At 46.0% G+C, this 16,418-nt stretch overlaps 1 protein-coding gene across 1 annotated transcript in view; it reads right to left on the reverse strand.

Annotated features, from left to right (window-relative positions):
- The window catches only part of VWF (von Willebrand factor), a 154,612-nt gene that overhangs the window by 34,976 nt on the left and 103,218 nt on the right, over positions 1-16,418 (reverse strand). Inside the window, exons 30-37 of the mRNA XM_031936259.1 lie at positions 15,400-15,620; positions 13,791-13,983; positions 13,243-13,584; positions 11,206-11,405; positions 4,694-4,796; positions 4,179-4,253; positions 2,886-2,990; positions 1,520-1,725 (exon numbers count right to left, since the gene is read on the reverse strand). Of these exons, the coding sequence (XP_031792119.1) occupies positions 1,520-1,725; positions 2,886-2,990; positions 4,179-4,253; positions 4,694-4,796; positions 11,206-11,405; positions 13,243-13,584; positions 13,791-13,983; positions 15,400-15,620 (1,445 nt within the window). The remainder of the gene's footprint in view (positions 1-1,519; positions 1,726-2,885; positions 2,991-4,178; positions 4,254-4,693; positions 4,797-11,205; positions 11,406-13,242; positions 13,585-13,790; positions 13,984-15,399; positions 15,621-16,418) is intronic.

Consider the following 16,418-nt stretch of genomic DNA (forward strand, 5'->3'; position numbering starts at 1 on the left):
GAGGGAGGGGGGAGGAAGGGGAGGAAGGGGAGGAGGGAGGGGGGAGGAAGGGGAGGAGGGAGGGGGGAGGAAGGGGAGGAAGGGGAGAAGGGAGGGAGGGAGGGAGGAAGGGAGGCAGGCAGAAAGAAAGACATTATGTGCCTCTAGCCTCCCTAATGTATTGACCTTGAATGTAGTGAATCCCCTGGGTCTAACTTCTAGTCCACTGGAAATACAGGGGATAGAGGAACACATTATGCAATACCATGAGGCAGCTGCTAGTCAAATCCAAAATACATGACATTCTACAGGACAAATGACCCAGCTTCCCCAACAAATCAAAGGCATAAAAACAGGGAATGGCATTACTATAGATTAAAAACACGTAAGAAACGTTAATAGAAAAATGGCAAGGCAGGAGGCGTGGGCAGGAAGATGAGAAGGAGAACAGAGATACAAGAAAGCAGCAGCAGCAACCGTAGCCTGCTAGACTTGTTCCTGCTTCTCCAGAAACTACGTGCTTAGAGTCCCTGAGCTGGAAGAGCATCCAGAAGGGAACAGAAGTCTTAAGCATTCCAGACAGATAAAGATCTGTTCCAGCCCTAACAGACTCCAAGGAGAGATGACTGTGGCTTCTCTGTCGCTCATGTCAGGACTCCCCTCAGTGCACTAGCTGTGACTATGCTCAGGTCTTCCTGCTGCAGTTCTGGCTCATTTCAGCTCTCTGCCACTTTCGTGCCCTTCACTTCCACACCCCATCAATTAAATCTTTAATGATAGCTCATCTTGGTGGCTCTTTCACCTGTAAGACTGCTATTTGCACTGAAAATCTGTACCATTTGTTGACACTTTATTATATTCACTTTAAAGACTATTGTCATATATACTAACGAGAGCATGCATAGCAACTTCATCTTAACATCTCTCCCATAGCACCTAACACAGTACCAATTCTATTAGAGTGTGGTAGTTGCTTAGTAACTATTGGACGGGTAGATGGATGGATGAATGGATGGGTGGATAGATGGATAAACTGACAGCAATAAATAAAGGTGTGGTGGAGTGCACTTGTAATCTCAGCTACTCAAGGGGCAGAGGTGGGAGGATCACTTGAGCCCAGGAGTCCAAGACCAACCTAGGCAACACAGCAAGACCTCATCTCAACAAATAAGTATGTATTTATATATATATACACGCACACACATATATGTATGTATAACTATCAACTGATCTCTAAATACTCCAGGCAATCACATTATTTCTTAGCTAACCTAAAAATAAGCTCTGTAAAGGTAAAGACCACGTCTTACCCATTATTTGTAACCTCAGCATCTAGCCATGCTTAGTACATAGTAGGCTCACAAGAAATGCCTCCTGAATTAAGGAAATTTCCACTCAGGCTGAGCTGGAATGCTGACTGCCCACCACCAACCCTTGTAGCACTTAGTTTGGGCAGGAGGGGAAGGCTGGGTAGGATATAAACCTTCCATAAGGAGCACATATGTGGCCGTCGTACCAGCCAGAACTGAGCAGCCCTTACCTTGTCGGGAAGGCAGGTGGTTGTGGTGCAGCCACAGTCATTGGTGGCGGTTGAGGCCAAGTACCCAAGGGGACAGCTCACTGTGGAGTTGACACAGTTGCAGGCACACTCATACTCATCACAGCACTGGGTCTTCCGAAGGGTGGGCAAACGGTGCGGGGGGCAGGAGGGCGGGGACACCCTTTTGCACTCCTCCTTCCTGCAGGCTGAGGGTAGGACAAGGCTATGCTGAGCAATGCACCCAGCCAGGGCTCGTAAGTATTCAGCTATGCTATAGTGTGCCAGGGAGCTTCAGACTCAGAAGATAAAGTCAGAAACGTGTGAGGGCCAAGCTCACGGGCTGGGAGCTATTCAATGTTACCAAAAAAGCAGTCCATCTGCAGAAAAATATGAACATTAACCAGAAAGGGAAATGTGAAGCTAGGAACTCTAATGGAGAAGTGAAGGCTGCTCCATCCCTGCTCTATCACTTTCCCACGTACCTCTGGAAGGGGCGGGTTCCTTGATTCTCAGAGGCGTCAGATGCAGAATCTCTAAGGCCAATAGGCCTGGGTGCACCACGCCCTGCTAAGCACTGTTCTATGCCAGGAGTTGTTATGATCCTATCCCCACCTCAGTGCCTAGACCACCACCCTACAGTTTCAGGCCCATCAGCCATCAGTGTGGAATGAAAGAACGCCAGCAATCTTGTCAAAGCCACAGCATCACTTTTCAAAGACCAAATCCTGTCCCTGTGTCCTTTGCCTGTTTCCAGCTCTCTTCAAACACAATGTGCTCTCCTCCCACCCCTGAAGTCTCATAACTAGGATGTCACAGGAGAGTCCACATCAGCAGTCAAGAAAGCCAATGGAGTTAGAGTGGGTACTCTCGGTAGGTAAACACAGAATTCGGTTTCTTGTCGTGTCTTATTTTAGTCCAACACTATGTTTAAATTATAGTATATAGTGATTACATATATACTCCTTCAGAGGGAAAAAAAACCATAAATTTGTTTGGGAATAAGATCCAATGATAAGGGGAAGTCAAAGAAACATTCCCTCCCCTCAGTGACATACAGGAGGATGGGCACAAATAAACATTAGATTCAGAGGCCTCCTCCTCTCAGCCCCAGCTGCTGCTTCATAAACCCAAGAAGGAGGTGCCTGTGGCTGTGCCCCACCTGGTATCCTTCAGCAGCACGCAGCCGGAAGGATCCTGTGCAGGTGTGACCCTAACCCCTCTGTTCTAGATGCACTCCCAACCCAGATTCAGCTAGGTAGAAAACAGGAAACGACATCATCTTGGAACAGGTCCCTGAGAAAGAGGATGACCTCCCTCACGCCAGGAGAGAGGCCGTACCACCCCTCCTCATCCACAGAGGCCTTACCGCACGTGAAGTTGGGTCTGCATTCGCCAGGGTTGGTCAGCGTGGGCTGGAGGCCACCTTCACAGTGAGGCACTGGGGGCAGGTCACAGCTCTCCGGATCACACACTGAAGGCCAGAAAGAGAGATATCCATGCGGAGTTCAGCAAGGTTACTCTTTTATTACCTGTGAGTGGGACACTACATTCCTATTCATGCAGACTTCTACTGTTTTAGGTAAGTGATGATGATGGGGACAGAGATTACATGGGGATAGATAGATGGATGGATGGACGGACGGACGGACGGACAGACAGATCAATCAATCCAAGTCATACTGATTATTCTTATGATCCATTAGGGCTTCCACATCTCAGCCAAGTCAACTTGGATCCTCTAGACCTGTTTCCTCTTCTGGAAGGTGGGATACTCTACCTTATAGGATCAGTCTGAGGATTTCACAAAATAGTAAGGGCTAGGTGCCTGGCACATTGTAGGAGCCTAGTAATGTCTATAAAACAAGGGGCTTGAAATAAATGATCCCTCTAGTTCTCTCTACTGCCAACATTCTAAGACCTCCTCTACATTAATTGTTCTCAAGCCACATCTCCCTCCCTTATGGGACTTCTATTTATTTCTGATCAATTTCATGAGCATAAACAAGTTTCTCCAATTACATGATTTTCTTTTAGTTGCTTGGACTGCCCCCGATCTATCTGCTCTCCCTTCAAGATTTGCATCACTGCAAATTGTACACGCCTGTGCTTTAGGTCTTCATCCATATAAGCAACAAACACACTGGATAGGACAAGGACAAAGGCGCTAATGATTTCCTGCCATGCTAACCATAATTCCATCAGCTCTGAATTCACCGAGCCCACTATTCACAGAGTAGCCTGCAGGGCTAGCATGAAAACCTCTAGCAAATAACCTGCTCAACTCAAGGTGCCCAGTATGTGGTCTTCTCTGTATCTAGCAGCCTCAAAATCTTACTGAAAAGGAAAATGGGCTGCTTTGGCATGATTTTTTCTTCAGTATATCTCTGCAGTCCCCAGCAATCACCCCATTCTTGTCAGCAATCACCCCATTAATCCTGTCAAACGTATGTTTAGTAATTTACAGAAGATTCTTCTAGGAAGCCAATCCTATTCTCCAGAGGTAACCCTTTCCATTTTTTTGGAATATCTAGTCAGTCCTTGCCCACCTCCTTTCACACACCCTGTGCCTGGGAACACAGCCACCTTTCAGCACCCTCAACGTGGTACCCCCTGGGGCTGGGGTTGGGCCCTGGAGACATCCCCCCGGTGGGACACATACCGCACTCATACTCGGGGCAGCACTGGTCTGCATTCTGGCGGAGGCGGGCCACTTCACACGGGCCGCAGGTGGGAGCTGAAGGAGAGGAGCGGCCACAAAAGTCAGAGAAATGAGTAGTGGGACAGCCTCGGAGGGATTTGAAATGTTCTTGCTCCCTGAAAACTAGTATGAGTTCTGTATAGTCATCCCACAAGGATCCAGGCCACGGGGTCTCTGACAGATGAGGGTCCCCATGTTCCTGTCGACACCCTCACATTTACCCTCCAGGGGACTCTAAGTCTGAGCGTTGCTGGGGACTGGAGGCAAGGGTTAATCTGAGTGTCGAACCCAGATGCAGAATGGGGCTTCCAGGCCCAGCGACGGGAAATGCAGGCTGGGCAAGGAAGCTCACCCACTGCAGGACTCCAGGTGCCAGTGTTTGAGTCTGCTCTGCCAGGGGTGAAGATGGGTCACTGGGGGGCCTTGCAGGGGCCCTTGTTCCTCCATGAAGGCACCAGGGAGGGGAGGACTCTCACCTTTGGCCGTGGGGCAGGGCTGCATGGTGCAGTTGGCCTTCCGCCCGCTGAGGCACGTGCAGATCTGACAGGGCTGGTGGTCCGGGACCCAGGCTTCCAAGAACTGAGGGGAAAGCGAGGTTCAGAGAGGGCACAGGACATTCTAGGTACAAAGCCCAGAGTTCACAGAGGTCAGCTCTCCCTGCCTCCGGCGAGGGCCAGTCCCTGAGCCAGCCCTCTGACAGCCTCAGACGAACAAAACCAGGTTGAAAGGAGGTTGTGAGGTTCCAATGGCTTTCAGAAAGGTGGTCACCACAGTGCTTTGTAAACTAAAACGTAGAAACTTTCACTATACCCTTCTCTGTTGACAATGCTAAAACCAAGCAATGAAAGAAAATGAGAGTTCTTGGATCGCACCTGCTAGTCATTTCTCAAGCCAAAGGAGAAATTGGGATGTTGCTTGGGGGAAAAAAAAGCTGTTTCTTTCTGAAATTGACTTCAGACAATAGCAAGAGCTGTGGGGAGGACAGCAAAACTCTTGAAAGCATCACATTCTTGATGCCCGCAGTGACTTCAGAGGCCTGAGTGCGGCTCTCTGCTTTTTAAAATGAGAGACGGCCCAGGGCAGAAAGCAGCGTCCTCAAAGTTACACACAGCCCCACAGCACAAGGCTTTGAAGTCAGGAACTCCTGAACTCTAATACGGGTTGCGTTCCGCTGTGCCCAGTTTCCTCACCTGTAAAATGAGGGTACTCAAGCCTGCCTTGCAGGTCTGTTGTAAGGAGTAAGAAACTGATTAGCACAGGGTACTCAGCAAAGAGCTCCACTAATAAGAAGCAGAGCCAGGACTCAGTCTCCCTCTGGATTCAGCCATGAAGTTAAACTTAAAATTAAATTCAAGCGAAACTGCCCCTGAAGAAACACATTCTTATCCAGCAGCTCAAAGGACTCTAAGAAGTTCCCAGGTCAAGAAGGTCTTACTTATTACTTCCACGGTAGGCAATCAGTCAGCTAAGAAGGAAGATCAAAGACCCCCAAGTAAGGTCCCCTTCCCCCAAAGTGCCCTGCCCTCCCTCAGCATTAACCCCTCTGGTCCTGCCCTTGACACCTTTCATTCGCTCAATAAATGATAGCAGCTAACATTCAAATGCCACCTGCTACGTGCCACTGTGTTGAGAGCTTTATTTAAATCACTCATGTAATCCTCACTGCAATCCTATGGTGAGGATCTTTTTTACCATTGCCCTCACTTTTCCAGTGAGAAAGCTAAGGCACTCGCTAGGTGTGCACAGGAACAGTGACGGAGTGAGGCTTTGAATCCAAACCCACAGTTTGTTTCTTTATGTTTTGGTTTTTGTTTTGAGACGGAGTCTCACTCTCTCTCGCCTAGACTGGAGTGCAGAGGCATGATCCCGGCTCATTGCAACCTCTGCCTCCCAAGTTTAAGCGCTTCTCCTGCCTCAGCCTCCCAAGTAGCTGGGACTATAGGCATGTGTCACCCCACCCAGCTAATTTTTGTATTTTAGTAGAGATGGGATTTCACCATGTTGGCCAGGCTGGGTCTCAAATTCCTGACCTCAAGTGATCTACCTGCCTCAGCCTCCCAAAGTGCTGGGATTACAGGTGTGACCCACCACACACCAGGCCCAAATCCATGGTCTTAAACCACCATGCTCTGCTGCCTCCCACAAATAACTAATAATAAATATGTTCAAGATATTTTTCTAAAAGTTTTACATTTATTTATTTTCCTAATAATAACCCTACCAGGTAAGTAGTATCATCTATATTTACAAATAATGAAACTGAGGCACCAAGAAGTTAAGAAATTTGACCAAGTGGCACATCCAGGCTTTGAACCTAGCATTCTGGTCCAAGACACCACAGGCCTAGTCTCTTGCACTACAACTGCTTCTCGTCAATAGACACAGTGCCCGTCATGGGCAGGTCTGAACACACCGTCCGAGCCCTTGAATGGCTGACAGTCAATGTGAGGAAATAAGACTCATTGGTGAAAATCTGAATGAGAAAAATAAATTGTGACACACACACCATGGAATACTACCTAGCAACAAGGAGGAGAAAACTATCAAAACACACAGCAGCATGGACGAATCCCAAAAGCGTTATCCTGAGTGCAGGAGGCCAGGCAGAAAAGAAGTGTGTAGGCATGTTTCCATGTATGCAAAATTCCAGAAAATACCAACGAATCTATAGTGACAGAAAGCAGACCAGTAGCTGTCTAGGGTTGAGAGATATATTTAAAAGGGCATCAGCTAACTTTTGGGGGATGGAAATTCATTGTCTTGGTTATGTCAATGATTTTATAGGTGTGTATATATCGCAAAACCTATCGAATTGTACGCTTTAAATATGTGCTGTTTGTGGCATGTAAATTATACCTCAGTAAAGCTGTTTGTAAAAATAAAAAATAAAAGAGCCGTAAGAGTGCAAAAGGAGAGTCCATTAAGACTGGGCGCTGCAGAGAGTCTCACAGGGCACACCTATGAAGCACGGGAAGACTTGGGCAAAGGGGAATGGAGGAGGAATGCCAAGTAGGAAACAGCTGACAAAGGCACAGACGAAGGAACGCTCCTGCAGCGCCTGGCATCACGGGGGAGGCAGGTGGCTGAAGATGACAGAAGAGGTCCTATGTGCCCACTGCAGGAACTTGCCTTACCTCGGCAGGCAGGTGCAGGCCCGGAGGCATAAGCAGGACCCTGCCTCACAGAGAAGAGCTAGATGAAGACAACCCTGGCGACAGTGTGCAGGATGGAAAAGGGGAGGACTAGGAATAGAAAACCAGAAAAGACACAGTGGCTGCCACTCCAGCGGGGAAGGTGGAGGGAGGGGCCCGGGGCGCTGGCCTCGCAGGGCTGGGGCAGGGGGTCAGATTGGCAGACATGAGGGGATGAGGAAGGAGAGGGTCATGTTCTGTGTATGTTTCAGTGTTCTTTTTTCTCTCCTTTTAAACATAGACCTCAGATATTTAAACTCAAGAACAAATCCCACAATTTGCCTACTATCCTGAGAATGGGTAGCACACAACAGACGACCCAAAGCAGGTGTCTGCCCTCCTTTGCCGGGGATTGTCATTTCCCAGGAAGCTTAAGACCCACCCGAGGCAGGGGAAAGAAGAGAAATAAAACATTTTAAAAACACGCTAAGGTTAAGCTTCTAAAAGCAAGTCTAGCGGCTCTCCAGGCCTGGCCAGGCTATGCGGCGATGCAGCCGGCAGATGGCGCTGCTGCACAACCCCAGGCCAACTGCAGGCAGGCCTGTTGCCATCGCCAGGCTCCAGGGCCCAGGCGTGAATACCACCAGGCCATAACAGGTATGAGAGCCAGCAGGAGTTAACGTTTGAATCAAGGTCACAAAAGAGCGGCCTGCAGAGAATACGGTGGGGAAAACTGACATTTCCAAGGCACAAGGTCAAAGGAGGACACAAGCAATTCATCATGCACCACCCACCACCAGCCAATTTGATGAGGGATGCAAATGAAATGCAAACACTGAGCCCAGCTAGGGACAGCAGAGACTAAGGGAGAGGGAAGGTGGTTTCTGGGCCATGGACATGGTTCCTGCTAAAGCTTGTGCCTGCCGGTATAGCACCCACCACCACCAGTAGCTCCACTGAGCCAAGGACAGCCAGTGCAGGTTCTTGGTCCCTCCTGAGCCTGCTGCAAAGGCTCACCTCTTTATAGACTCTGTTTTGTAAAATAAACAAGATCTATGGAAACTAGTGAATATTTTGCTCTTCTGAAATTACTACAATAGTTTTATACCCTAGTTTATTTCCCTGAATAAAAGGTTTTCTGGGCTTCATTTTTCAGTTAAAAAAAAAGTTTATTTAATGGAAATGTTCTTCGTATTAGGTTTTTATTCTTTCTCTGCTTTGAAAGTCAAAGTTGAAAATGCACGTGGCTGGATATGATGTTTGTTTTCATCCATTTAAACTATATTTTCTGAAACCACTAAAAGTGGCTGTGTTCTTTTCAAAGTTTTCAATTAACTAATTTTATTTCACCTGACTTTAAAATATATTTATAAGACAGTTTCTACATCCGAAATATTTGGATGGACCCTTCACACAACTTGAATACATATTCTAATGTGTTGGACTGAAGATGAGGCAGGCAGTGAAAGGGGAAAATAGGGCCAGAGAGGAGAAGCAAAGGGCAGGAGTTTGGAGACACTAAGATAAAGTTCACAAGCCTCCTTCTCTCAGGACCTTGCAGACACTTGACACTCATGCAGCCAGAAACGCTGCAAACTTGAGCTCACTTCTCATCACAGAACGCCAAGGAAAAGATCATTTCTGTCTCCTTCTGAGAGCGAGCATTTTGCCACTACTAGTAAAACCAGTCTGAAATGACCACAGGTTGCTAGCCACATATGTAAATTGGTCAACATCATTCAAGCCCTGCAGGAGCTCAGGAGCTATACAAATCAGGAAGAGAAATACAAGGTTTTGTCAACTCATTTAGGGAATATCACACAACAGGCAATTACTTAACTTGGCAAGTTGAAATAAGGCAGTAGAGTAGGACTTTAGCTCATCTATTCCACAGTGAGGACAAATTGGATCCACTAGGATAAAGCCCAACAACTAAACTAGAGCACATGAGATCACTGTAAGTGACTACAAGTAATGGCCCTAATGGATACCCATGTTCCAGTGAACATGACTTAGCCCAGAGCTAAGTTCAGCTCACAGTTCCACCAATGAGGTCAATGGCAGGGCTAGGACACTATGACTGATGCTATGAACATAAATCCCAGCTTTATCACCTCATGGCATTGAGCCTCAGTCTCATCCATTCGATAGGATGTGCGATTATGACCTACAGAACTTTGGGGAGAATCATATAAAACGGTCCCTATCCTGGCTTACAACATCAGGGACAGAATAGTGTAGTTACTGAAATGTTGTTTTCATTATTCTGCAGCCTAGTTAGCTACATTTACCATGAGTTCTCCTATTCGTGGTTGAACATAGTGGTAAGTCACTCTACTCAGTCCACTTAGCAAGAATGGTCCTCCTTGGCGATGAAGACGTTAGGTCTTGAGTGCAGCCCATGATCACAGAACACATTCTCCTTTCCTAGAAGCCAAATATGCTTCTACCTCTACCACGATCTGTAGTATCACTGGGGCCAAGGGTACAGGACAGGGCCACTGCACACATTCACATGTGCACGTTCACATGTGCACAGACACACGCTGCCCCAGATCCTACAAATATACACAGAGTCAACTTTGAAGAGAGATGACAGCCATTTTAGGCCAAGACAGAGGAGTTTGGTAAATATCCTTTCAAAATACATTCAATACCTCCTAAAGAGCTTAAAAAAAAAAAAATTGATGACTCAATGACTCACAAGCAAATCAGCCCAAAAAAGATGCAGCAAAAGGGACATTCCATATTGTGGAAAGAGCCAGATCTTTGGTGTCACAGAGAGCTTCAAATTCTGAGACCAACTCCATCACTTATAAATTGTGTCCATAGGCAACTTACTAAGCTCTTTAGGTCTTAGTTTCTTCATAGGATTTTTGTATTTATGAGTGATACAGGACACACTAGTGTATTCTGTGGAATCCCAGTCCCAAGGGATACACACACACACACACACACACACGCTCCATGATCAAATAAGTTTGAGAAACAAAAACTCTCTTAAATATCTGCAAGGTACAGTAGTATATTAAAAACTCTAAAGAGTTCTGCAATAAAGAAACCTGTTTAGGCCAGGCGCGGTGGCTCAAGCCTGTAATCCCAGCACTTTGGGAGGCCGAGACGGGCGGATCACAAGGTCACGAGATCGAGACCATCCTGGCTAACCCAGTGAAACCCCATCTCTACCAAAAAATACAAAAAAACTAGCCGGGAAAGGTGGCGGCCGCCTGTAGTCCCAGCTAGTCGGGAGGCTGAGGCAGGAGAATGGCGTGAACCCAGGAGGCGGAGCTTGCAGTGAGCTGAGATCCGGCCACTGCACTCCAGCCTGGGCAACAGAGCAAGACTCCATCTCAAAAAAAAAAAAAGGAAACCTGTTTATGATTAGCCAGTGTTCTTTAAACTCACTTGACCACAAGTAACTGTTAATACACCTTTGAAAAACACTGAGATAATGAATGTATTGTGTTTAGCACAATCAAGGTACACAATCTCTCTTAACAATGGCAGACATTATCACACAAAATCTTATTTTCCCTTTCCCCCCGGGTTCCTATATCATTCTGCTTAAATGACTACAATAATAAAGACAATAGTAATCACAGTAACAGTAATAATGTGGTAACAACACTTGGGATGTTTAATCTCTCAGATAATACATGACAGATACAGGATTTGAACCAAGAGCTATCTGTATGCAGAGCCATTACACAATACTGCCTCCCTGTCCCTAATGATCCCCGTAAGAGTCAACCCTGCTGCCACAGTTGGAAGAGGCCAATCATTGGCGAACACTTCTTTCTCCCTTTTGACTCAAGAGGGAAGCAGCCCCATGGGAGGTGAAAGGCCCAGGCTCCTACCTGGTGCTGGACTCCATCCTCACCAATGCACTGAGTGCAGGCCTCTTCAGGGACACAGCTGCCTTCCAACATGACTTTATTTGGAGGACAGAAACAGCCTTCCGAGGGATGGTCCCCACAGGAGCTCACGTTGCCATCGCAGTGCCGGGGACAGCCACGCTCACAGGGGTTGTAGACCAGGGATGGTGGGCATGACATAGCTGTAGACAGAGAAGGAAGTCACTCACAAAGACCCTCACCAGCCAGAGTGAAACGGGCACAGCTGATTCAACATGGTTAATCATCAAACTTGCCAGGGCAGAGATGGCTATTTTCCACCAATCTTCATCCTCCTCATCCTTCCACAGAAACAGAACTTTAGGCTGGGCATATGACCACCAGAATGAGGACTATATTTCCCAACCTTTCTTGCAGCTAAGTGCAGTCCAGTGACTAGTTCTGACCAATGAACTGTAAGAGAAAGTATAGCATCCCATGGCAGCCTCCAGGGGTCCATTTTAAAAAACAGCTATGCATGCTCCTTGCCCCTCTTTCCTCCTTCCCTCAGCTTCCTGCTTGGAGCATGAATGTGATGGCTAGAGCTCCATCTTAGACCATGAAGAAAAAGACCACACCTAACTGAAGACAGAGCAAAGAGATAGAATCCAGTTTGAGGCCCAGAATCAGCTGGAACCATCACCTCCAATCAGCTATACAACAGAAAATTTTAATTCTCTGCTACTTGCAGCCAAATCTAGTCCTACCAAATGATGCGAACTTGTATGGTTTTGTGGTCCTTTTTTGAATACAGATGTATTTTAAGCTTCAAAAGCATCTGTAAATTAGGAATCCACATCTATGAAGAACGGCCTTGGGAAAGAAGCTACAAGATTCACTTCCCTCGTTCTGATTTGCTCAACAACTTCCTCACATTCTCAAGGCACCAAGGCAGGCAGGAGATGTAGGAAGTTTCCAAGGATTTGGAGCACCAAAGATTTCCCTCTGTGTGCACAGTAAATAACCAGGAGGTACACAAAGAAATCAGTACGCAGAGAAAGTGCTTCCAGTAACTTAGAAACTAACATTTGCCGCTTGATTTGCAGGCTGATTGGGAGGAGGCAGTATCATCCACATGGCCTCAGAAAATCAGAACCCAAAGGAACCTACAGGTTATCCAGGCCAACTATCTCATTCTAGGATGCATACATTGAGGTCCAGAAAGACTAAGAGAACAGTCCGTCCACCAGCTGAGCTGGGACTAGGATGCCCAAGTCCTCCAGAGCCAGCTCAGAGCTGCTGACAGTTCTATGATGATAAACTCTGAGGCTCCAACATGCATGTACATATTGATTTCCCTCAAAAAAAAAAATAGTTGACAATTATATTTGACAACTGAGGATTTCAAGTTCAGTATTCTTTTCACTCCAGCACCCCGAGGGACAGGAGCCATATCTGATTCACTTCAGTTTCCCCTGTACTTTAAATAAATGCCAAGTCCAGGTAGGGAAGCTGACCTTGGGGAGGGGCTTTGTGCACTAGCAATCCTGCAGTGTTTATAATTAAGGAGATTCTTGGCAACTGAATGATTCTACTCACACTTCAAAATCCTGCTCAGGCGTAGACTACACTGTAAGCTTGGTGGAATTTCAAATTCAATGTGACTGGTTACACAGCACTTTACAGATGCCTATATGTGTCTAACACATTAAAACTGCCGTTTGTCTGAATTGCAGAAATCCTAATGGAAAGGATCAGGCATTAATTTACATAAAAATTCTACATGCAGAGTGTGTGTGTGTATATATATATATATATATATGTATATATACATATATACACACCTATACATACACATATATACACATATACATACACACACACACACACATATATATGTATCTCTCTTCGATCTTACTTGATCCTAACTGGAATCCCAGGTCATACGAAATACAGGGATTTTCATCCTTATTAGCCAGATAAAGAATCTGGGGCACAGAGAGGCGGAGCAAGCCCAGTTAGTTGGTCTCCAGGATTTTTAGAGGTAACCTGGAGACTCACCACAGAAATCAGGTGTCCTCCAGTCAACGCAGACCCCATTGGTCCGACAGAGGTGGGCATACGAGGCGATCACCTCACACACTTGCTCCCGGTGGCAACTGTCCTGCTGGCAGATGGCATAGAATGTGGCTGGAGCCAGGACCTTGTGGCATTCAGCAAACAGTGCTGAGAGGAGGACCTGGCACTGGGAGCTGTTGGGGACAAGACACTGCTCTTCCAGAATGGGCCGGCATGTCTGCCCTGGCCGCTGCACAGTCCATTCCTGAATAAGTGCTTTCCAGTCTGTGGTGACTGTACCATCCCTCAGCATGAAGTCGTTGGCTCCATTCTCATCACAGATCCCTACAGAAACAAACCAAAGGAAAAGATAAACTGAGAGGCCCTAGGTACAAAAACACTGATGCCAGAGAGGGGCCTTTCTTCATCCTCACCAGAATCTGACCCTTGCCACTAGACCCTGAAATATCAGCATCCAAGAGCCTCAGAGTAGAGCAAGTAAGGTTTACAAATGTATAGCAGGAGGAAAAGAGTTGAGAAAATGTTCTTACCACAGAGACCATACGTCTTTGAAGCAAAAGTCTTGGGGCTGAGTTGCAGTTGGAACTCATTGTTTTGTGGAGTGAACGTGAAGATGTGGCCAAGATGGTTGAATCTGATCTCATGCATGATGGCACCATAAACGTTGACTTCCATGTTCCCACCCACATAAGGAACAGAGACCAGTCTCCCATTCACTGTCACCTGCACAAAGAAAGAACTCATTGGTAGTCCCAGCAATGAGGAATCCTAGAACTTCACCCTTGGGATTTTAGTGAAGTTACTGAGAGTCCCTGTACATTCATCACACTCAACCGCAACACTACACGCGAACGTTGATATCTGTCGGCAGCTCTTCTAAGATAAAGAAGAGCTTGACTAGAAAACAGAGCTGGACTTTGCAGAGCTTGACCAGAAGACAGACTGTTATAATACTGTACGGGTGGCCATGCACCAAGAACCTGAAAGCCTAGAGATAGGAACCTTGAGTGTATGCGACTCAAGAGGGAAGGGCAATGCCTTTAAGACAGGCTGGGAAAGTCGCCTTATTACCAACTCGTCAGAGCAGCGTCTCCAGGAGCATCCAGCAGCCGTGTCCAGCCCTTTGAATGCAAGGATGTTTTTGCTTCTCTGTGGTGGTGGATATCACAAAAAATATGCACAGAACTTTTTTAGTTCATCAGCTGTCGTTGTGTTAACGCATTTTATGTGTGACCCAAGACAATTCTTCTTCCAGTGTGGCCCAGGGAAGCCACAAGGTTGGACACCAGTGTCTTAATGGGACCACTTTAAGTCTTTCGTGTGTGCATGTGTGCCGCTAGAAGCTCTTTCTTGGGCAGCCCCCACCACATATCATATCAAACACATTAAAATGTACTCACATTCCGTGATGAATATAATTTTGCTGTAAAATTTTTGGAAGGATTTTTCATCATCTTGATTTTTTAATTTTTGGCTATGAGTTACTCACTTGATATACGACTAGCTAAGATTTTTCTGCAATTATTGTTCAAATTCAGGAATTCTTGCAAAGTGAGAAAATCTAGCCTACAAGTTGTTTTCACACAATGAAATATTTATGAGCTCTACACGAATAAGAAGTTGGTGTAATGTAACCTTTTGTGAGCATTTAATCAATCATATATATATATATATATATATATATATATATATATGTTTTGCAGTTTTCTTTTCAAATTTTGGAGGCCAATGCTTTATGTAGGCCTTAAATATTTTCAAAGGACCTAATTTAGGCCGTGAATGTTTCCCTTTGGAAAGCTTACAGGGTTTAGGCATTGGACTCACAATACCTCCCGGGTAAACAATCCTGATGCCAATTCCAATTCTCTACCAGTGCCAGAAACTGGCACTAAATTCACAATTTAATGCTATCTAAAAGTGATTCCGTCTTGCAAATCTGAGCCCGGAACAACATGAAATCAGGCCAAGACAAGGGGATGGCAATAAACCCCTCTAAGAAAGTGGTACTCCTCTCCTCTAGTTAAGCAGGAGGCAGAGCTCCTACCAAGAGCACCAACTAAAACCAATTGCCACCTGGTCCATGTGGTTTCCCTGACACTCTATTGCCTTGCCATGGGATCCACAGAAAGTACTTCTCACCTCCATGTCACTGTGCAGCTCGACAGAGAGGGCACTGTGCTTCACCTCGATGGATTTCATGCAGCCCTGCCTTGCTCCAGGGCTGCAGGCACCATTATGGAGAATCACCTCCAGGTCCTGCTCCTTGTTTTGAAATAGGACGTAAGAACAGCTGCCAGTCAGCTTGAAATTCTGCCCATCAAAGGTCACGATGTGCCGAGTGGAGCTGCCTGTGCACACGCCTGGACAGGCAGAAGCAGAGAATGGATGTGACATTATCCAAACCCCCATGCCTACTACATGCAGACAGGCAGGTGTGACCAAGTTGCACACAGATAAATACAGTAGAGACCGGAACGGGCCCTTCGAGGTCATATAGACCAATTTCCTCCTTTTTTACTAATTAGGAAACGGGGGCTCTGAGAGGTAGAGAGGTTTAGGTAAGTAACACTTGGCTATTAAATGTTTTCCTGGAGAATGTTACATAAAATGTGGCAAATTATAGAACCACACTTCTAAAAAATGTAAATGTACAGTGTAAACAATCCGTTCTACAGGGATGCCTTGGCCCAGAAGACAAAGTTAAGTTCCAGGGGTGTTATGACTCATTGAAATTAAGAAAAGCTAAGCAAGCTATGAGCTCATGATCTCATTAAAGAAAATTCACCTAAAGACACGTGTCCTTCCAACTGCCAAGTGACTAAGGCAATGGTACAAGTGACCATGTTAACTTAATCCCTTAAGAGACTGCACAGGAGAAATATTTCCAGAGCCAAAAAAAAAATAGTTGGGTCTCAATGCTCCCTCATTTGACCCTGAGTCATTCACATAAGTGGCAAATTCTCAAGGTTCCTATTAAAACATTATTGGTGAATACTAATCATTTTGCACCTACATAAGATGACTTGGTAAAAATCCTCACATTGAAAGCACCACCCCCATAAATGATTTGAAAGTTAACCTTGGACCTAAATGAAGTTGGAGATAAGCTTTCCAGACAAACCATGACCACATCTACAATGGCAGGTGAATACATGCCC

The sequence above is a fragment of the Piliocolobus tephrosceles genome, chromosome 10 (assembly GCF_002776525.5).
Source record: "Piliocolobus tephrosceles isolate RC106 chromosome 10, ASM277652v3, whole genome shotgun sequence".
Classification (NCBI taxonomy): Eukaryota; Metazoa; Chordata; class Mammalia; order Primates; family Cercopithecidae; genus Piliocolobus; species Piliocolobus tephrosceles.